We start from the raw sequence: 23116 nt of genomic DNA on the forward strand, positions 1-23116 counted from the left end.
CACATCCTATCAGCCACGCGGCCTTCGGTGTTATAGGCACGAGGAGACGTTATCGTCGCAAGCTGCCCCAGAGAGGGGGAGAGACACACTAGGCGCAGAACTCGTTAATTACGCACTGACCGAGTGACCCACTAGGGAGGGCTGGTGAGATTACAAGATCACGTGACCGAAGATTACCTTCAAACGGTACGAGAAAAAGAAGGTCAGCTCCACAAATGAGTCAACCGTGCGATTCAACTTTCCAAAGCACCCGAATAATACACACGGGGCTTTCGTTTTCAAGGTTATTATCGAGCCTGCCGGGTGGCACAGTGGCAGAGCGAAACGGCTCGCCAATCGGAAGGTTGCGAGTGCACAATCCTGGTTGGGGTGGGCTGATTCAGCCCATCAATCTTCCAGGGTGGAAAACAAAGAGTAACACGTTGTGGGGGAAGTCAAGAGTGGTTGTACTATGTAGAGACATGCCTAAATTTACTACCACCACCACCAAAACCACTATCCACCCCTAAAATCCACCTCCACCACCACCACCACAACCCACCTACCAACACCACTTGCCACTCAGCTAAGCCTACCACCACCCACCACCATTACCACTCACACCTACAATCACTAAAACGACCATCCATCTACCACCACGACCAACCACTCGCCTACACCATGTTCGACTCACGTGTTGGTGTTGCGGATGATGCGGTTCTGGTCCATCTTCTGGCCGATGCCGTGCACCACGAACACCAGGTGAGACACGTCTGGAGGGCGGTCCTCCACCAGAGCCTCCTCCACGTAGCCCCTCTGTAGGTGCGTGCCGCTGCTGGATGCTGCGTACGCACACAAATACCCCCTGTATAGTTCTAGATTTGAAGCTTTCGTGACTGCAAGGATTCATATTCTTAGGTTTTTTCGGTAAAGTCACGTAGTAAAAAAATTAAAATTAATAAAAGTACAATAAAAATAAATAAAACAATTACGGCGTTTCGGAGGCAACACAAGCTTCCGTCTTCAGGTGGAACCGTCACAGCACGATTGCTGTATCACCTACTTAACTTTACCGAAAAAAACTAAGAATATGAATATCCCCTGTATAGCCTCAACTCTCCTTAGCTTCCGAGATCTGACGTGATCCGTCTACCTAATTTCAGCCGGAATCTGTCCTTGTCGATAACCCAGAAAATATTAGGCCATCCAGCGCACCACATCCAGTAAACCTTCCGCCATGGCTTCGACTTCTTGTCACGTGCCACCTACATTCAGGCTACCACAGAGACCCGTAAAATATTCGGTGAGAAATTAAGCCCAATTTGAAAAAAATATATATAAACCTACTGTAGGTTCTACATCATGGGACCTCCTTTACCAGTACCAAAATATGAGAAAAGGTTTTTTCCCCTTTTTTCTGGCATAAAAAAACACCTTTTACAAGGAATCATGTCTGCATTAACCACAATACTTGTGGTAAGAATGCAAACAAAAAACATACTCTGATAATATATGCATTGTCTTTTAAACTGTAGATGCTCACCCCGAGCTCTCATTACTCTGATAGTGCATTGTCTTTGTGCTGTACGCCTTTTGGCGTCCTCTGGTCTAACACCGTTCGAGACGAAGCTCAAAAGAAAGCTGTCTGGTGTGGACCAATCAGTTTCAAAGACAATATATTATCAGAGTATGTTTTTTGTTTGCATTCTGACCACCAGTATTGTGGTTAATGCATACATGATTCCTGGTAAAAGGTGTGTTTTTTTGTTGCCAGAAAAAAAGGGGAAAAAACCTATTCTCCTACTGTAGGGTTTTGTACTTTTAAATATCATGAATGAACATTGAAGTGCACCTTGAAGAGATGTTTATAACGTGCAGGGGGCACACAGAGGCTTGCAGTCAGGCAACGGCCGACAGGTGACGGAAGGGTAAAGGGATTGTAAACGACACCGGGTTCGCTCAGAGGCGTTGGTGTGACCCAGGTGTCCCGTTTCGGTGTGTGGGCCAGCGCACACACTCACACAACCCCCACAAAATACAAAGAATCCCCGTATAACCTTTACCAGACCATTGGGTGCAAGTGCTGTTAGCGAGTAGCACCTAAGAAGGCTGGCACGGCACACAAGGGGGTGGGTGATCAACATCCACCACTCTCGGTTACCTTTGTTTCCCCAACCCTGACGTTTACACATTGCACCAGATACACATTTAAGGCTGAGTCGACCAAAGGAAGGCCCAGAACCGGTTTAGATAATCGTCACCGGTGTTGGCCGAAAGCGGGAATCAAACTCGGGTTGCCAGGTTCATAGTGCCGCATGCTAACCGGCCGTCTGGAACACTCTTCCTTCTGATATAAGGAAGCCACTGGAAATACGAACTTTTAAATTTAGATTGAAAACTCATTTCCTTAGAACTGCTTTTTGTGTTTAGATTGTTGTCCTTCCACCGCACCTTCATTGAGCACAGTTGCCTACATACGATGCAAAGAAGTTCAACATACATAAATACATAACCACCCCGCAGAGACACGCATGCACGCACACGCACCCTTCGACAGCCCCAACTTCTGGCCCACACTGCGGGCAATCTTCGAGGTGGTGGCGTCACTGTAGAGGTAGACCTCATCCACCCCATTCCAGTCCACGTGGCTACGGTTCAACTGCAGGCTGTGGATGACTGCACACGCACAAACACGAGAACAACATCGGCTGATGATATATGGACTTAGAAAAAAATCCCTTGTGCCCAGGCTAGCTGCAAACAAAGAACCCGGTTTAATCCCACGCACCTCCGACTGACATCGACTCACCTCCTCTAGAGCTCTTGCCGCGACAAATCCAAGGGGTGAGGAGGGGATGTGATGGAGGCATTCGACCCCATACCCCCTCCCACTTGAGACCCTGGACATTGGTGCATTATTGATATTCACCAGGGAAAATATATACTAAGATTTGTTTGCATTTTTTAAAATCACCCTATTTAAGAAGCTTGAAATTTCGGGACTGCCCCATCCCCCTCCTCCCCCTTTCCTGGAAAGTTTCTAGAACTGCCTCTGAGCCCGTGCCGCCCCCATTTAGCACCCTCTATCTGGACAAACAGCAGCTACGTGGGGACGTGGTTGGGCATGCGGGGCTACATGACTCAGCCAAAGCACATAAACAAAGATACAAAGATGCCCGGTATCGCCTACAATGGCTTTTGGGAACCAGTGTTGTTAGCGAGCACCTATTAAGGCTGGTCCGTCGAACAAGGTGGGTTGTGTTGTGGGTCATTAATGATGTTCTCATGCTCGGTTGGATTGTGGTATCACAGGAGTGTGAGGGTTGGAAATGTTCTGGAGAGGCCTTCATCCAGAATTGGATCGAACAGGACAATACAATACACAATGATGATACTTGTTTTGCATCATGAGGTATCATGAGGCCTCCTTTGCCAGTACCAAAATATGAGAAAAGGTTTTCCCCCCTTTGTTCTGGCAAACAAAAAAACACCTTTTGCAAGGAATCATGTCTGCATTAACCACAGTACTTGTGGTCAGAATTCAAACAAAAAAAAAACACTGATAATTTCTGCATTGTCCTTGAAACTGATTGGTCCACACCAGAGACAGCTTTCTTTTGAGCCTCGTCTCAAACGGTGTTCGACCAGATGACTCAAAAAGGCGCACAGTTCAAAGAAAAAAAAAACTGTGCGCCTTTTGGCGTCATCTGGTTGAACACCAAATGAGACTAGGCTCTAAGGAAAGCTGTCTCTGGTGTGAGCCAATCAGTTTCAAGGACAATGCATAAATGATCAGTGTTGTTTTTTGTTTGCATTCTGACTGCAAGTATTGTGGTTAATGCACACACGACTCCTTGCAAAAGGTTTGAGTTTTGTCGCCAGAAAAAAGGGGAAAACCCCTATTATTATGATCGTTGTTTTATTTGCACTTGGTAAGTACAAAGTGAAATAGTTTCCTTGACTTTGTACTTACGGGGCAGTGGTGGGGGGACGAGTCTCTCCATAGGACAACCACTGTTGACTTCTCCACAAAGTGGTAGCAATTTTATCGACCCCGAGAAGATTATGGGATGAGTCAAACCTTCCCCCCCAACCAGAGCTCAATCAACCTGGAATTGAACTCGCAACCCACCAGAGTGAACCGCTTGCTCTACGACTGGGCCATAAACTGGACGTACCTGTTACAATAACCAGCTATACAACTGGCGCGTTCAACGGATCACTGCAAGGTTGGCAGACACAGTAGGGGTATTGTGATTTTTTTTATTGGGCAACAAAAGCGCTTTAATCTCTGTCGATGTTACGCTTCCGATAGTTCAATGTAACCCGCGGGCTTACGAAAGGTGTGTGTGGGTGGGTGTGTGTGCGTGTACACTCACGCAAAAAGAGACACCCACACACGCGTTGTGGCGAGCGCCCAACAAAAGTACATACGGATGACTTTTAACTTTTTATTATTATTATTTTTGTTGAAGGGCCCGTTTTATCCCGTAAGTTGGGCACGCCATAGTTTTTAAGTGGAACGTTCTTGGTTATAACAGCGTGTAGGAAGCCAGCAGAGGAAGGATGTGTTGCAGGCAACGCCCTGCTGATGATACTCGGCAAGGCGAAACCGATCCAGAGGTTTGCCGTTTAAACAAATGCTGCAGTTACGCATTGATTTGCGAGGATGGTGGGACTACTTTGTTACGTGGAATACACAAACAGTTGTCTACATATTCGTTTATTACTTGCTCATATTCCTCTGACTATGTGCAGCAAGGGCAGTACAAAATCAATTGTTGTACTGTACTTGTACGCTCCCCGTGTCTATATCGCCACACCTTCACCAAACCCGCAGAGACCATATTTTCAAATCATCCACGTGGCGAAGGGAGGCCCTCATCCAGCAGTGGATTGACAAAAGGGTTTGTCCGTCCGTCTGTGTACGAGTCATAATTCAGAGTATGCAAGGATTGTTGATGCAAAGAAAATCACCAACAATCCAGAAAAAGCCCCGAAACAAAAAAAAACTCCCCGCTGCCGGTGCTGCCCACACATCACCCGTAAGCCACGAGACACGCCAAACGTGATTTAAGGACAGAAGCTTCTCCAATGTTCTCAGCGGTACCTGCTTTTTTTGCTGTGGTTATGGAAATGTACTGATAACCGTTCGTGCGGATCACTCACTCACGCGCGCACCCACAAAAACAATTCTCAAAACACTAATACCAGTTCCCTCGGCCTTATCTGAGTTTCAATCTGGAAGTAATATAGTAGTAGGTTTTTACCCTTTTAAACTGGTACAAAACTGACACCTTTATTCAAGGCATCATGTTTGCCATTGGTAAAAGAGATCTCAGTGGAAGTAACATTTCAAAACTATCCTTGTTTATTATTCATACAGTACTTTATTATTAGCTTCTGTCATCTTGTAACACGGCGGCCGATGCACGGTATTTCCTCCCTCGCTCAAACAGAGAGAATGACTCAACACGGGCACGAACGAACCACAGACGAGGCAGTGAGCTGGCACCAACAATCGGCCAAGCTCTGCGGTCCTCATTATATGGAGACAATTTTGGCCAATTAATAAGTGTGTGTTGAAACATGTCGGAAGGAAACTGGAGCACCGGGAGAAAACCCACACATGCCAGGGGGGGGACTTTTTGTCCATCAATACTTCATCCCACTGACCCATTAGCTGTAGCCAGGAATCGATTTCAGGTCATTGTGTTCATAGTGCAATGCGCTAACCGCTATGCCACCGCTCCTGCCGGAATTGTGAGCAGCTTTAAAAAATATGGAAACTTGTTGAAACTTTTTCATTGTCCTTATCTCAAGTTCAAGTTCATTTATTAGGTATAGCCCTGTGAGCCATTCGGCTCTTGAATCGGGTGCAACCGCAACAAACAAAAAACAAAAACATGAACAAAAAAAACATCTTAAAGTGAATATGTGATATATATTATCTCATGCCTGTCAACCCCTTAGCAGTGCCTACCTTATTACAGCTGAATTCAGACCTTATCAGATGTTCTTGTGCCATTAGCTGGGCTAAAGGTGCAAGTTATTTTGAACGTGACTCAAACAATGGACTTTAGAACTGTAAAGTGATTTTTGTTTTACTGCCATACAGTTTCTTCTGAGAAAGTGGCCGATAAGGGATTTCCTAAGTCCGTAAAATCCAAAGTTTGGCGGCGCAAATCCTTTGACCGAATCCATTCATACGTTAATCTCGCCTTGGGCAGAAATATGTTGATCTTTCAACATGAACTTAAAACTTTTTATTCCTGGAAAATTTAATTGCAAGTAGAATGAAGTTAATGAAAATCACAGTTTTCTTTTTCAAAGTATTGCCCCCATAAAAGATAAAGGTACAGCCCTGAAATGTGTTCCTTACGTCACTTTTGGTGAAAGGAGCCTCCACTAGCAGGCGCTCTGGGGAGCCCCTCTGCAGGATAATATTGGCTTAACTCTTCCAGCGCTCCAATTAGCATTCATACACATGTCTTTCAAGAGCTGGGAGTACCCACACTTTGCCCCACCAAACACAACCTGTCGATAGACTAACTGTGCTGTATACATTTATACTGCTGGGTGGACAGAGGTGGAGGGTAGAAAAAAAAAGAACAGGTTTTACCCTTTCTGGCAATAAACCAGGTGTTAAGATTCTAGATTTGAAGTTTTCGTGACTGCAAGGATTCATACTCTTTGTTTTTTTCGGTAAAGTCACATACGTAAAAATTTCAATAAATAAAATAACATTGAATGAAAACAACAAATTTTTTAGCCACGTGACTTTACCGAAAAAAACAAAGAGTAGGTGTTAAGATTTTGAAACACCAAACAGCAAATATAAACCTTTTGCAAAGAATCAAGTCTGCATTAACCACACAGTACTTGTGGTGAACGTGCAAACAAACATGCTCCGGTAATAAATAGCATTATTTTTGAAACTGATTGGCCTACACCAGAGACAGCAGCCTTCTTTATGGCCTAATCTCACCAGTGTCAGACCAGAGAACGCCAAAAGGCAAACATGTGGAGGGGTTGAGAATTTAAGGAACATGCCCCGTTGCTTTAATTTCCACGCCGGGAGATTGAACTGGTGAACCCTGGATGTGCTGACCAATACACCACGGCAGCATTCATACATTCACTCTACAAAGTGTACGGATTTTTCCTGTAGAATTCTATACAAAAGGCAAGCAAAAGCAGCCGTTTCAGAATATCTGGCTCCAAATCCTCGTTAATGTTTACTGACCCGTGTCCACTTTTAAAGCCCTTGCATTGCTCAACGTTTGATCATTCTGCGGCCTCCTTTTACTCCTCCAAAACCACCCCTCCCCCCCCTTCCCACCAAGGGTCACCTTAAAATTTAACAAACATATTTCAGCTGCCAAAGACATTTTGCGTCACCAGGCGATGCTGCCGTCCCCCCACAGCTACTCACGGCAACGCTGTTCACCGCCAAGTCCAGAAGGTTAACCGGGAGCCAATGCATTATTTTCTACTCATCAAAATATTTCACCGGCAGAATCCCTTACGATGAAACGTCTGATCATGCAAAGGGTGTCCAGGGTAGCGACGGTGGCAACGGACACTAACAACAATCGCGACGATCGGGCACGACGATCGCGGTGGCAGCGGTGGTGCCAGCCTCACCGTCACGGTTCTCCGGCCGTGGTGGCGGCGGCGGTGGCTCCTGCTCTGCCTCAAGCGGTGCCGGATGGCACGGTTGCCCGCGGAAGCGCGCCAGGTGCTCGGTCTCGATCAGGTCACTGTCCTCCTCCTCCAGTGGCTGCCAGGTGCCGTCCACGAACCACTGTCCCCGCATCACCGCCACCCTCTCCGCCTCTGTGTCATCAACATCATTAACAGCCATGGTCAATCCACTGCTGGATAAAGGCCACCCCCCCCCACCCACTGCCCTATGACTACCTACCAAGTCGCCCCCCCGCCCCCCCCGAAAACCCGATGGCAACCTGATTGTGCACAGTTGATCCCAATTCAAACACTATCCGGGCTTAACCCTACTTAGCATCTGAGAGTTGATGGGATCGACTGCATTAAGGGCGATTTGGTTGAAAAATGATTAACGGTATTTATCATGCGAAAACTCCACAGGAGAAGTTATAAGGACATCAGAGGAAGTGTGCAAGTGGTTGGAACGGTGGTAATAAATGTGTTAGGGATCAGTGGTGTAGCGTTGGTTGGCATGGGCCCCCCTGCAAGAAATTAAATGGGCACCCCCTCCCTTGCCACCCCTGTCCAAATCTGTTTCCACTCCAACTATGTTTGTAGCCCAGAACTTGGGCCCTTCTAGCCCCGTGGGCTCTGGTGCAGTTGCACGGCCTCCGCACTTGATAGCTACAGCACTGGGGAGGGATAAAAGTCACGGTTAAATATCAAACTATGTGGTGATACTGTGTACGCATTGGTGCGCACGCAGAAATAATGATATAAACTCAACGCATTGGTCAATAACACTGTGGACTTAAAGAATATAACTGCCAACGTTTTGAGCAATGAGTATTTACTGTGAAGAAGGGCCATTGCCCGAAACGTCGCCAAGTACACAGTCAACATCGCTGTTCCACGTGCTCCTTTTAGTATCGGGCAGTGCCAATCTGCATTGGTGGTCACGAGCCGGTGGTGGGAATTCCACGTTCCTATGGCTGGAATGTGTTTGTACATAGGAGTTGGAGAACAACCTGTTGATTTTCACCCAAGCGTAAGCCCCCTAGTCAGGTGATACTCATTTTACCGGCTACACAGAGGGATAATGAGGTAATGTTGACAGAGCCCAGCTGGGAATTGGACACACACTTACGTAGCAAGTTGTACTGTATGGCAAAATCATCATCATCATTAAGGTTGGCTGTGCCAAATTCTCATAAGTCATCCAATTCTTGATACATTCCATTAAGCAAGCCACTGCCAACAAAAAATATAAATGGGTGCTTCCCAGAGGTGTGGACTCGAGTCATGTGACTTGGACTCGAGTCAGACTCGAGTCATGAATTTGATGACTTGCGACTCGACTTGGACTTGCATAACAATGACTTTGTCCCACCTATGAGATGTGGACTCGAGTCATGTGACTTGGACTCGAGTCAGACTCGAGTCATGAATTTGATGACTTGCGACTCGACTTGGACTTGCATAACAATGACTTTGTCCCACCTCTGGTGCTTCCTATGCCAACGTAGATTGACAAAATCAATGGACAAACATACGGTACTGTACTTGCATTGTGTATACTGTACAGACAACACTTACTGCCTCCCTGCACCGTGTGGGTAATAGGGGTTATTTGACAATACTTCACCACGCTGGTCAGTACGGGTTGGTGAAGGGGAAGGGGGGCCCGAACCCAGGACCGGCTTTGGTTTAGACACCGCTTGCCACTGATGTTATCCACAGCAGAGAATCGATTTCGGGTAACCAGGTTCATAAAGTGTGAAACACTGCACTGTATTAACTGGTGAATCAGTAACATCATCACACCCCTAGTACATATATCTTAGGGTTTAAAAAAAAATCATTTTAGAAATGGATTCCAAATCTTTAATCCCCTCCCCCCAAAACGTCTGCGAAATAGAAAGCCAGTAGAGAAGTTTCCAGAACCCCTAAGATTTTTTTTACGGTGACATTTATCGGTCAGGTTATGATTTTTTTTTTACCACACATCCTATTCTTTTGCGCATGATGGCAAAATATGTTTAGGAGAACGATGCCAATGTCGAGGTCTGCTGCTCGCCAAGACGAGAGGGCTTCAGGAGACAGGGTTCATATAGTTTTTGATAGTCCTCCTCCGTTGCAGTAACGCAGACTTAAAGTGGTTTACTATCCAGTCCGTAGTTTGGGTTTCATGGCCACAATCGCACTACCGTGGTTTATCTTTAATGTACCTCCATGTATCTCAACGTATGTTTACGTGTTTCTACGCGTCTCTACGGGTCTCTATGCCTCTATAGGTCTCTATGGGATTACTATGCGGTCCGTAATTTGTGCTGCATGGCCAGTCGCAGGCAGCACAGTGGCTTGCAAAGGAGACACGCACATCGGCCTGTTGATGTTCTTATGCGGCAACTCTTTTGTCTACATAAATCAAAGGTCATATGTCGTACATGGCTCATCATCAACACCATAGGTCCCCGGTACGCTCTGGTCGTGAATGATCCCGAACTCGACTTGTGTACGACGAAAAACGTTGTTCGGGTAATTCTAGAGACTGACACACTGACCCACAAATGGACAGATTGAGTTTCTTATCACGTAAGCAAACATATTTTTCCGGCACACGAACAATGACTCTCACCTTGCCAGTAGACTGGGTAACATTCCTTGCTCGCCACCGACACTTCGTAAAGTCCACCCCTCACGCACACTGGCTCAATGTCCTCCCCGACTCCTCCACCGGCACCAGCGTGGTACCTACGGTATGCAAGTTCCACCTGCAACGAGTCGTAGCCATTGAAAGGCTTCCACGCCTTGCGCTCATCCCTGTAGAACCATCTGACCTCCTCGGGACCCAGCTCCTCCACAGCATCGGCCGAAAGGCGGGATGACGTTCTGGCACGTGATCTTCTGGAGGACCCGTCCAACGGCTCACCATGGTCCCCGAGATCGTCGAGACCCGAGGGGTCGCAAGTCCCCATGGGATCCATGGACCCAGGGTTATGGACTCCGTCGTCCAATTCCATACAAACGTCCTCCAGCATTGTCCTCCGATGGGGCTGCTCCAGGAGCCTTCTCAATGTACTTCTCCACGGCCTCCACCAGGACCTTCTCCCCGAAGTCCTCCAGGTCCTTCTGCTGGATCTCCTCCAGAGCTTTCTCAATGTCCTCCTCCACCAAGGAGTTCTCGCCCCGTCTCTCCCCTCAATGTCAGCCGTTTCTCTTGGGTGACAGACACGGACAGATTGCTGTGATTAGAGCCCTTGAATTGAGGACAGACAGGAGAGACCATTGCGAATAAGTCCCTTTACAGGGAGATTATCAGTGAGGCATACAAATGTAATTAATGACAAAAAGAAAGCAATGATGATAATGGACAACAGGATTTAGGGCATTATATGTCAAGATTATTACGATGGACGATTATATTTAAGATCATGAACAATAGAATTGAGGAGATTATGATGACGACGATGATAACGATTATCGTCATGGACAACCGGATTGAGATGATTATCGAGATGATCATGATGACGACGATAATGGACAAGATACCTGAGAAGATTATGATCACGGCGATGATTATAGTAATTGAAAACAGAACTGAAGATACTATCATTGTCATATTGATGGTGATGGATGGACAATGATGATTTTGATCAGGATGGAAAAAAAGAATGCGGAGATGATGATGATGAACAGGGAGATTACGAGATAAAAGCAATGATGTTGGACAAAGAGAGACGAGGGTTAACTAACTATTGTTATTGTACCAAGTAAGGCGCACTGAGCTATGTAGCTCTATCACAAATAATAGCTCAACAAAGTGGCTTATGACGTGGAAATTGAAAAGCAGCATCCAAATACTCTAAACGCGTGATGTTGATTCTAAATGTGGAGGGGAAAATCGGAGTTACCCGAAGAAAAATCCACGCGACCACGGGGAGAGAGCGAGACACCGCAAACTTCAAATATACAGCAGACGTCAGGGTCGGGATCCAACCCACGACCTCCTGTATGCCAGGCGAGGTAGTTAACATCTCCTAGTCACCGTGATGATGATGGTGAGAGACACCGCAAACTCCAAATATACAGCAGGCGTCAGGGTCGGGATCGAACTCACGACCTCCTACATACCAGGCGAGGTGGTTAACATCTCCTAGCCACCGTGATGATGATGATGATGAGAGACACCGCAAACTCCAAATATACAGCAGGCGTCAGGGTCGGGATCGAACCCACGACCTCCTGTACACCAGGCGAGGTGGTTAACATCTCCTAGCCACCGTGATGATGATGATGAGAGACACCGCAAACTCCAAATATACAGCAGGCGTCAGGGTCGGGATCGAACCCACGATCCTTCTGTACACCAGGCGAGGTGGTTAACATCTCCTAGCCACCGTGGCGTTCTTAAGACTAGATCCGGTAAACCAATAACCGTTGTTCAGAATCGATTACCGGTTTTACAGTGGAATTTGACTAACGGATGTACACTGGTTGGTACGCACGGACGTACAAACCGCACGGCGGTCTAAGCCACCGGGTTTGTACCTTTGCCCTCGTTTCTCTGTTAAAGATCGCGAGGCGTGTCTGTTTGTACGGCAAAACCGGTAACCGTTTTTCATGCGTTTACCGGTTAATGCAAAACACGATTTAAGAACCCGCCCCGACCCCGAGAGACACAATACAATACTCACAAGGCAGATCCAATATATATAGACAGAAATCCACGTACATGCACCGATGTTGAAGATACACTCGTGTGTGTGTGTGAGGTTGATGGTGATGGTGTGAGGTTGATGGTGATGGTGTGAGGTTGATGGTGATGGTGTGAGGTTGATGATGATGGTGTGAGGTTGATGGTGATGGTGTGAGGTTGATGATGATGGTGTGAGGTTGATGATGATGGTGTGAGGTTGATGGTGATGGTGTGAGGTTGATGGTGATGGTGTGAGGTTGATGATGATGGTGTGAGGTTGATGATGATGGTGTGAGGTTGATGATGATGGTGTGAGGTTGATGATGATGGTGTGAGAGGAAGGTGTGAAGGGAGTGATGATATTGAGGTCGGTGATGTCGAAGATGAAGATGGTGGCGAGGACGATGTCGAGGGGGTGATGAGGGTGAGGAGGGGGTGAGGGGAGGTGAGGAGGAGGGGGGTGAGGAGGGGGGGGGTGAGGAGGGGGGGTAGGGTGAGGGGGGGGTGATGAGGAAGGGGTGAGGAGGGGGGGTGAGGGGGGTGAGAAGGGGGGGGTGAGGGTGGGTGAGGGAGGGGGGGTGAGGGGGGGTTAGGGAGGGGTGAGGAGGGGGGGTGAGGAGGGGGGGTGAGGGGGGGTGAGAAGGGGGGGTGAGAAGGGGGGGTGAGGGGGGGTGAGGGAGGGGGGGTGAGGGAGGGGTGAGGAGGGGGGGTGAGGGGGGGTGAGGGTGTGATGAGGTGAATGGATACGAGATGTAACGAGGGAAGAGCGTAGACTGACCGAGTGTGCCGCGTTTACCCCACACGGACGAGCGATCGTCAACATCGTCGAGGTAATGACTCCCGTAGTCATTACCGATGCTAATTCTACCCAACGCACAAATTACTCGAACACAACACACGTACACACACGTACACACACACATCACACACACGTATACACATCACACACACACATCACACACGTACACACATCACACATACGCACACACATCACACACACACGTACACACATCACACACACGTACCCACACACATCACACGCACACATACCCAGAGGTGAACAACGATGCGTTGCTGATGATGATGCTGCTGATGCTGATGTTGATGACACTGCTGCTGATGGACACTGCTGCTGCTGATGCTGCTGCTGATGATGATGGTCTTGCTTCCACCGCTGTCGTTTCTTTAAAAAAACAGTACCGATGCTGCTGATTGTAGTGTTTTTATCTTGCTGATGCTTGAAGCTGATGATGCTGCTGACACTGCTGCTGCTGATGATGATCTTGCTTCTACTGCTGCTGATGATGAGCTTGCTTCTACTGCTGATGATGATGAGCTTGCTTCTACTGCTGCTCTTTCTTAACGCCGCTGTTATTACTGATTGTAGCGACGATCGTGAAAGCTCCTGCTGAAGCTGCTGCTGAAGCTGCTGATGCTGCTGCTGATGCTGATGATGCTGCTGCTGATGTTGCTGCTGCTGCTGATGATCATCAGCCGGCTACTGACGCCTCCTCGGCGTGACAGACACACACAGACACTACGTCTGTCTTTAAACATCACGGGGTGTACTGTAGCGTGTGGGTCTCCGTGCGTGTCGTCTGTGTCTGTCTGTGTGTGTGTCTATATATTAATATATTAAACACTGTATCGCTCGCACATGTGGCCACTTAGCGCCACCACGTGGCCAGTGCCGGGGAGCGGTGGCGGAGCGGTTAGCGCGTTACGGCCCCCACCCCCGCCCCACCCCCCCGGCTTTACCGCCCGGGTTCGATTCCCGCTCGCGGCCACCAACGATCATCACGAGCCGGTGCTGGGACTCCCCTAGGTCGACTCGGCCTCAAATGAGTATACCCTGGTGCGATTTGTGTAATGACGCTGTCTGAATGACGCCGTCTTTCCGACAGACCTGTTCTTCACCTGAGGACGGCTGCTTGCGTTGTGGCCGAAACGTCGTGAGAATTATTTTATTATGTTTTATTTGTATTATTTTATTATTTCCCTTCTACGTGACTTTACCGAAAGAACCAAGAAGACATTTAAACACTGTAACACTGCACACGTGTGTGGCCCACTTTGCGCCACCGCGTGGCGAGTCCCAGTGTTGTCACTCACCAATCTGTGTAAATCTGTCTCCGCCTGATAATGCTCGTTGTTATTACTGGCGAAACGTCGTACTCAGATTGTAATTGTTGTGGATTTTCTCTCCGCCACACCGGTGGTTAGTGCTGTACTGGTAACGAATTGGCACGTTCTGTTTACGTGACAAACCTTTACTAATTGACGGTGTCGGTGGTGGCTGGTTTAATGACACATTTATATTTTTACGCGATCTAACCCAAAAAAAAACGTATATTTGGGATCATAAATGTATTATGATTATTTCCAGCGGCCAGCGTTGTTGAAGTACCATGGTCAAATTGCGTCGTGGAGAGGCCTTCATCCAGCAGTGGATTGACAGAGGCTGTAAATTAGTCGCGTTATCACACAGGTTGTCGTCATTACCACCACCACCGTCATAATCAGCATTATCAGCAGCAGCAGCAGACATCCATCAATTATCGATTCCAGTTATTAGCATCACATCGGATTTCTCCAGTATAAACAGATATTCTGATATCCAGAACAAGACCATGCAACGTGTAACGTCGCAATCAATGCCCGATCCACAAATGCGAATGAGAAATCACATCGGTTATCTTGGCTTTACCACCTGAATGTGAAATTGTTGTTGTTGCTCTGCGTCTACATCAGCGATACGAATGAAGAAGCATCATTATCAGCAGCTATTATCTCCTCTATCCACTGCTGAATGAAGGCTCTCCACAAGCCTTGCAACAGCTCCATCCCGACAACGGAACACGAGCTGATTTCTCTTGTAGCTGGAGGGAGATGGTTCCATCATCCTAGTCACAACTGACTTTCACGCAAAAAATTTTCACACAGAATTTTACCAAATTCTAGCTCTTGAGAATGAAAACTATTAGCTCATCGTTCACGTGACAATTCAGTAGCAGTGTGGGAAAGTATACCGAACCTCCGATTAGCACGGTTAGCTACGTACGGTGCGCGAATGAAGTTCAAAATACATACATGCCTCCTCGTGTGTAAAAAAGATCAAACATTTTCACTTGAAAGATATTTTAAGGGTTAATAGAGAAGCCCTGTGCGAGATCTCAACAGCCATTCTCTGGACATATGGGGCAAATCGGTCGATAAGATTTCCAAATGGATTCTTCAACTTATAGCTACGAGGATGCCTCAAGAGTTTGAATACATTTGGGGGGGAAATATGAAAATCTCACCAGTACAGAAAAACGTAAGGAAAACTGTCAAAGTCTTTATTAAAATAAATTGTTCGAACAGAGTATATTGTAAAAGTTGGTTGTGATGCAAACACACACACACGTCTTATGTTTCAGGATATCAGACCAACAAATCAGCATGAGCATTTAACGTATATCTGCACAATAAAGGTTACCTTAGCATTGTTCAGTAGCATTACATGCAAGTAGAAACAACGCTTCGTAAATGCATTAATACAAATTTGAAAGGCTAATTGCACACGGTACTATAATTTCACAATCAAATTAAATGTGTGATTAAATCTGACTGATAATTACAACTTCATACACATCTCCGCTGAGATAACCCATTAATCCAGATGAATGCCGAATGATGCCACTGGAATTAAAAGCATAATTGCGTTGAATTGTGTGTGCACCACCCACCGCCACCACACCACCACAACACACTAACTAACCACACTTTCAGCCACTCATGAGACCGAGTCGAGCTAGGGGATACCCAGGACGGGTTCAAATAATCGTCCCCACCCACACGCACTACCAACAGCCACACTCACCCACCACCACCACCCACCACAACCACCCACACACACTACCGACAGCCGCACTCACCACAACCACTCATCACAACCACCCACAAGCACTACCAACAGCCGCACTCACCCACCACCCACCACAACCACACTCACTACCAACAGCCACTCACCCACCACAACCACCCACACTACCGACAGCCGCACTCGTCCACCACCACCACCCACCACAACCACACACCACAACCACCCACACGCACTACCAACAGCCACACTCACCCACCACCACCACCCACCACAACCACACACCACAACCACCCACACTCACTACCGACAGCCACACTCACCCACCACAACCACCCACCACAACCACCCACACTACCGACAGCCGCACTCGTCCACCACCATGCCGTCGTAGTGACGAAGCACCACGTTGTCGCTGTTGTCGTAGTAGAGCATGGAGATGGGCGACAGGTGCACGGGCACGCAGCACGGCTGTGGCACCCCGCGCGGGTCCACCGCGTGCACCAGCGTCTGTAGCACGGCGTGGTTGGTGCCATTGAGGGCCTCCCCGAGCGGGTAGGGGCACTCGCCCGCGCAGTAATTGGCCAGGTATCCCTGCGGAGCGATCACCCAGTCGTGCCAGCCCACGTCTCGGAAGTCGATGTAGAGTCGTCGGCGCTTGCACACGTTGCTGGGAGTGACCGGAGATGCTGATGACGACGACGATGATGATGATGCTGATGTTGAGGATGATGCCGATCCGGGTGACGTGGGGAATGGGGAGTGGAGGTCGTGGTGATTGTCGCCCATACTACTTTGGTGGGATGCGCTCCGTTTGGCACGTCTCGTCGTGCACCGAGAGCCATCCATGGAGATGAGGAGCAGCGAGGAGCGAAGTTCCTGCTCGGCACGTTCGCACAGGCTCGGTTCCTTCGAGGCCGATGATGTTGCTGCCCACGGGGTCTCCTCCACTCCTGCGTTCGACTTCGATGACGACGACGCTGCTGCTGCTGACGATGACGAAAAGGGCATTGATCCCTCCTCATTCCATTCTGTGGACAGATCCGTGGATGATGACGACGACGACGACAATGACGACAATACACCTTCCAACGCCGCGTACAGCTTCGATGAAGAGGACAACGATACCTCTTCCACGTCGGTGTGCAACACATCCTCTTCCTCCACCACCTCCTCAATTTCCAGGAAGACGCTCAGCTGCCCTTGGCCGATGGCTTTCCGCGCCTCCTCGGTCAGGTCGAAGGTCCAAGCCGAGCGAGAGAGCCTCACGGAGCTCGACACAATGGCTCTTAGCCGCTGCTGCTGCTGGGTCCCTCCTGCTCCGTGTATCGCCGAGATCCGGAGGGACACGGGCACTTCCCCGCTTTTGGGACCGTAGGACGCTGGCGGCAGGACCAGCTGCAGCCGAGCCATCCCGATCTCCTCGCCAGCCTTTTGCGCCACCGTCAGGTTGAAGAGGAGCCGTCGGGACGCGCAGAGCGACCGCGCCGTGGAGATCCGCGGAAGGTCCACGTGGCTGCCTGTGCACAAGGGTGGATGGGTGGATGGATGGAGAATTTGAATTAAAAATCAGCTATAAAGCTCTTGTTTCTCCCCACCAGATATTTCAGTAGGGGCACGGGGTAAGAACGTTACAACAAACATTACAAAAAACGATAGCAGTGCAAAGGTAAACAAATCACTGACAACTAAAACTTCAAATTTTTGTTTATCTTACCAGGTATAGCCCACGGAGGTATTACCTCTTTTTTATTAAGAGACTCGACCACAAATGATAGCTCAACAAAGTGGCTCACCACGTGGACATTTAAAGACAGATCAAAGGGACACGCGGCGAGATGAAGAGTCACATTTGAGACCAAGGGTTAGGGGGAACACGTATTTTTTTACTCAAGTAACTTTCAAGTTTGGCGGTCAACACATCAAAAACTCTCTCAATAGTAATGCGTTACAAAAAGGTAATTAGGGCTTACCATCACCGCGCGAGCTGGCATTCTAAACTCAGCGTCGTTCCCGGGTACTAATGATGTCCACCCCCCCTCCTCTCGAACTCGATTAGTAAGGATAGTTATATCCGATTGGCGAGGATGTTTTGCAATGACATATATCTTGCGGGTCACAACGACTGTTTCGCTCGTTCTCCCGCACTCCCTCCCATTGTCCTTTTTTTCTCTCTCTCTCCAGGTCTCAATAATAACCTTGCTCAATTCTCGAAATGTATTGACTCATCTACTCGTATAACTTTTCATAGTACAGTTTTTTTGGTGGCCGCTTGACGTTTTGGAGCCTTTGGAGCCCCGTGCTGAGCAACGGTAAAACATTTTTTACATGCAATGTGTTAATAATCAAGATGAGAATATGTATTTATACCGGAGTAATCCGATGAGCTATAAAGCTCCCTTTCACACATGTCCAGTAAGAGCATGTCAGAACGTCGCAACAAACGATACAAAACACAATAGGAGTGCAAAATTTCGGTCCACGAGCCAGGAGGTCACAGCATCAGAGTTGACCCCACTGACCAGCAAGGGCTCACCTTGGTCTGGAATATGTCGAATGATGTTGCCGGTCACTCCGTATCGGGGTAGGCGACACGGCCGCTCTCGAGCCCCTCCATCACCACCGCCATCGGCACCACCACCATCGGCACCACCATCATCAGCACCATCATCAGCACCGCCATCGGCACCACCACCACCATCATCAGCACCGCCACCAGCACCACCGCCACCAGCAGCACCACCATCATCACCTCCGCGGTAAAGCTTCCACATAAAAGCCGGGATGGCGCGGCGAGCAGCCGAGGGTTTGGGCCGCTCAGTGAGACCCAGGGCCCGAAGAAAGTGCATCTCTTGCTTCTTGAAGTCATCTTCGAGGTCATCCTCAACCCCTGGTTGAACGGGAGCAGCTTTGTCTGCGGTCTCGTGCCCCAAAGTGCCAGCCGTCAGCAGATGAGCGTAGTTGAACAGCAACGATAGCAGCAGCAAGATTAGCACGTGGGTCCCCATTGTTGTGATTCTTGCTGCTGGCGATGATGATGATGACGCTGCTGCTATTCCAAGTTTCTTTAAGCAACTGAACTGGATACGTTCTCGACGTCCTGGAGGTTGTAGAACTTTTTTGTTTAAACCCTCTGCTCTTGTGTTTAATGGTCACACAAAAAAACCCAGCGAGCAGAGGCGAATGTGTGTTTTGAAATCTCAATCACCTCCTCCCCCGCACTATGTACACATCCCACCACCTCATCCTCCCTCAATCAACCCCCCACCCCTCTTCACAGTAGGAAGCCCTCTATCCCAAGTCGCTCCGCTGGCTGATTAGCATTCCTGCAATCCCTGAAACTAATCAAGGGGCAGATGCTGAGATTGACAAACACGGAGCTCTAACGGACAATGTATTTTCTGACGTGCGATGCATTATCTAACGTGCTTTATCTTACAGAAAGTACAATTATTTAGCGTACAATATATTATTGGTTCTTTCGGTAAAGTCACGTAGAAAGAACCAAGAATATGAATCCCTGCAGTCACGAAAGCTTTACATCAAAATTTAGTACAATATATTATCTAAAGTAAAATTGTTATCTGGAGTGCAATTGATTATCTGAAGTGCAATGTATTATCGAACTCACGTTGTATAATCTCACACATTGATAAAGTTAATCATACGGAATAGAAAGCAACATACACATTAGAAGTAAGTTGTTACATCGGTGTAATTTGCCTGCTTTGTGGGTGGAGCGGTGGCGCAGGGGTTAGCGCATCGCGCAATAAACCTGACGACCTGAGTTCGATTCCCGACCACGGCTAACAACTTATTAAGTTAACATGCATCAATATGATGTGCTATGAATCAGGGTCATTACCCGAAACGTCACATATATTTCCATTTGGGGGGGGGCAGTGTTATTGACGAAGGTTCGTGTTATTACCACTGCCAACGCGGCATTACAAACGAGTGATCAACATCAGATGATTAGGGACATGCATCGTCATCGTCAACAGCCATGAGCAATCCACTGCTGGATGAAAGGCCTCACCACGTCGCCGCTTTCCCTCGAAGTCACGCACGGGTCTTGATTTCGGCGACATTAAATTATAACTGCGACATTAGATTATAACTGCGACATTAGATTATAACTGCGACATTAGATTATAACTGCACGCTTCACACGTTTCACGCGAGTAACCAATCGACGCGTGCGTCACCTTTAATTGTCAATTAAGAGAGAAACGTATATGGTGATGAGCAAGTGTGGTTTCATTACGCATTATTAAGCGAATGCGTTTTTATCATTCGGCAGCTATTAGATTATTGCTGTAAAAAAAGACGTGAGATCATTATTTATAGCCCTCTGTCAATCCACTGCAGGGTGAGAACGCGAGAGGCCACGATGAGTAATTTGCAACGGTTACCTGGGTCACCAGTGGGAAAGGCGAAACTCGGAGATTAAAGATTCACAATCAGGATCAAAGTACAGGGTGGTCCAGATGTCTTGTGACCCCTATTTAATTCCCCAAAACGTAATCTTTTGAAGGTGAAGTTTATTTAAAACGGAAATGAATATGCAAAGGAAAAAAACACGTTTAGGGTTCAATTAATTGGGGGTCGCAAGACAGATCTGGTCCACCCTGAAGAGCAATCAAGCAAACATTAATCGGAGCAAAAACAACTGCATACCTATCAGCCCATACTGCTTTCCCCGTACAGATAAATTGAGTTTTCAGGTCCATACGGCGTACAGCCGTTTCAAGACGGGCAAAAAATAATCGTTTATTTGTTTGTGTTTCTCCCTTGTGATGGGACTTTGTAGGATGAACGTTGAGATTTGTAAAGGGGCACGGGGTGACCAACAAGGTTTGAATTGATCTGTAATAAGGTCGGGCACTGATAAGGGGTTGACATGTATGCAACTGTGTCGCATGAGACGTAAAACAATGTTGACTAATGACTTGGCTCTAACCTAAGTCAGTTCGGGTGAGATTAATTTTTGCGAGGTTAATTCTTGTTAATGGACGGGAGATTGATAATTGGTTTTTTACCCTTCTATCTGGCAACAAAACTGTCAGTTTTGTTGCCAGATAGAAGGGTAAAAAACCAATTATCATATTTTTACTGGCAAATGAGGTTCCCATAGGACGGGAGATTGTGCGGGATGGGAGAAACTATTTTCTCGTCTTCCAGAAGACTCTAATTGTCTTATGGTTGCTATTGTTTGACTTGCATCCCACTGGGATTTTTGCTTTTTCTGGAAGACTTTGCAGTTTTTTCCTGAAATTTTCTGTTGCGTGAAATCACTTTAAGATGATCCGTGTTCATGTGTGTTGCGGTTGCATGGCTCACAGGGCTTATACTGTACCTAATAAATGAAACTGAAACTCTACAAGAATTCGAAATAATCTCTTCCAGAATTAGAAGAGGTGTTCTTCGACATTCAGAAGACCCATCGATTTTTCAGAACATATCTTCCAGTTTTAAAAGATAAATTCCAGATTCAGAAGTCACCTTTCAGAGTCAGAAATAAAATACTCTTAGGTTTTTTCGGTGAAGTCACGTAGGTAAAAATAAATAATAAAGTAATAGAAATAATAATGAAAAATTTAAGAAAAAATTAAACAAAAAACATTAATAGAAATAAAATTGTAAATCAGTATGATGTATTACTTCATTATAATTTTTTACCTACGTGACTTTACCGAAAAAACCTAAGAGTATGAATCCTTGCAGTCACGAAAGCTTCAAATCTAGAATCAGAAATAAAATCTTCAAGATTCGGAAGAATCTCATCCAGAACGAGAAGAAGTCTTCTTCCTGATTCAGAAGACAACTACGAGTTTCAGAAGATCACTTCCAGATCCAGAAGAAATCTTCTAGGTGACGCCCCCCTTTCTCGACCTCCACCAATCACGAGGCGCCTCGGGTTTGGGGGCGGGGTGTTAATGCCCAATCGGGAGGCCGCATTTGCGCACCACGTGACTATTTTTGAAATCAAAACGCGCGGTCGCCGTGGGTAGCACAATCTTAGCGCGTCGAAAGTGGCTTAAAGATTTAAACTTCTCAGCAACGTTTCCCGTCAACAACGAAAAGGTGCGTGCTTTTGGGTGTTCAGTCTCAACAGCCCTGTTTAGTCTCAACTTTGTGTTTTGTGTTGACACGCGACAGGAAACGTGTTTTCGGTATGTCGGCTGACCGTGTGTGTTTTTGAGGCCTTGTGCAAATCGGTCATCTCTAATGTTAGTCGCCTTTATCGAACCTTCGGTTTAATAAAACAAATAAGGAGGCAGATCAATCGGCAGCGATTAACGGGGGTTAATCGGTTTGTGTGCAAGAGGCGGTGGTTGAGTGAGGTTGTTGATTATGTATTTATGTGAAGACGCAAATGAAGGCACGAACAGTGATGTGTTTTGTAAGTGAAAATAAAAATCTGAATAAGTTTTACCCTTTCTGGTGAATAAAACAGGAGGTATTTACACCATTGGAACCTCATTTGCCAGTAAAAAATATAATTGGTTTTTTACCCTTTTATCTGGCAACAAAACTGACACCTTTTTTGTTTGCATTATGACTGCAGGTATTGTGGTCTATGCAAACATGACTCCTTGTAAAAAAAAAAGGTGTCGGTTTTGTTACCAGATAAAAGGGTAAAAAAACAATTATCAAAACAGGAGGTGTTAAGACGTTCACACACCATCGAAACCTTTTTTTACACGCTTTTTATTAACTCACTCTGTCTGTTGTCGTTGTTGTATCCTCAAATCTTGTAACTCAATTTTAACCCACTTCCCAATGTGGTATTGACTGCAAACTTGGTATACTTATGTCATACTGATGACAATACCATATTCTATCATAAAAAAATTTTAATACATATTTTTAAACATTATTTTTTACATGTTATGTTTCGGCTT

At 46.9% G+C, this 23116-nt stretch overlaps 2 protein-coding genes across 4 annotated transcripts in view; both read right to left on the reverse strand.

The window, feature by feature from the left end:
* DDHD1 (DDHD domain containing 1) overlaps window positions 1-10801 on the reverse strand; it is a 33653-nt gene extending 22852 nt beyond the window's left edge. For all 3 annotated transcript variants that reach the window (XM_078868191.1, XM_078868192.1, XM_078868190.1), the window contains exons 1-4: window positions 10286-10801; window positions 7627-7818; window positions 2527-2655; window positions 674-821 (exon numbers count right to left, since the gene is read on the reverse strand). In XM_078868191.1, coding sequence (XP_078724317.1) covers window positions 674-821; window positions 2527-2655; window positions 7627-7818; window positions 10286-10688 — 872 coding nt within the window. In that variant the 5' untranslated portion in view covers window positions 10689-10801. The remainder of the gene's footprint in view (window positions 1-673; window positions 822-2526; window positions 2656-7626; window positions 7819-10285) is intronic.
* A 5761-nt stretch (window positions 10802-16562) lies between these two features.
* On the reverse strand, window positions 16563-19447 carry LOC144941895 (protein DVR-1-like). The gene is made up of 2 exons (XM_078868399.1): window positions 18745-19447; window positions 16563-17728 (listed from the first exon to the last, which is right to left on the reverse strand). The coding sequence occupies exons 1-2, from the start codon at window positions 19214-19216 to the stop codon at window positions 16563-16565; spliced, it is 1638 nt and encodes a 545-aa protein (XP_078724525.1). The 5' UTR covers window positions 19217-19447.
* Between the last annotated feature and the right edge of the window lie 3669 nt (window positions 19448-23116).

The sequence above is a fragment of the Lampetra fluviatilis genome, chromosome 25 (assembly GCF_964198595.1).
Source record: "Lampetra fluviatilis chromosome 25, kcLamFluv1.1, whole genome shotgun sequence".
Lineage (NCBI taxonomy): Eukaryota > Metazoa > Chordata > Hyperoartia > Petromyzontiformes > Petromyzontidae > Lampetra > Lampetra fluviatilis.

Bases quoted from the DNA above. Each gene is read 5' to 3' on its own strand.
- LOC144941895 (XM_078868399.1), bottom strand. From the start codon at position 19,216: ATGGGGACCCACGTGCTAATCTTGCTGCTGCTATCGTTGCTGTTCAAC. The intron at 17,729-18,744 runs GTGAGCCCTTGC...CCTTGTGCACAG, and splicing joins TCGACATATTCCAGACCAAG to GCAGCCACGTGGACCTTCCG.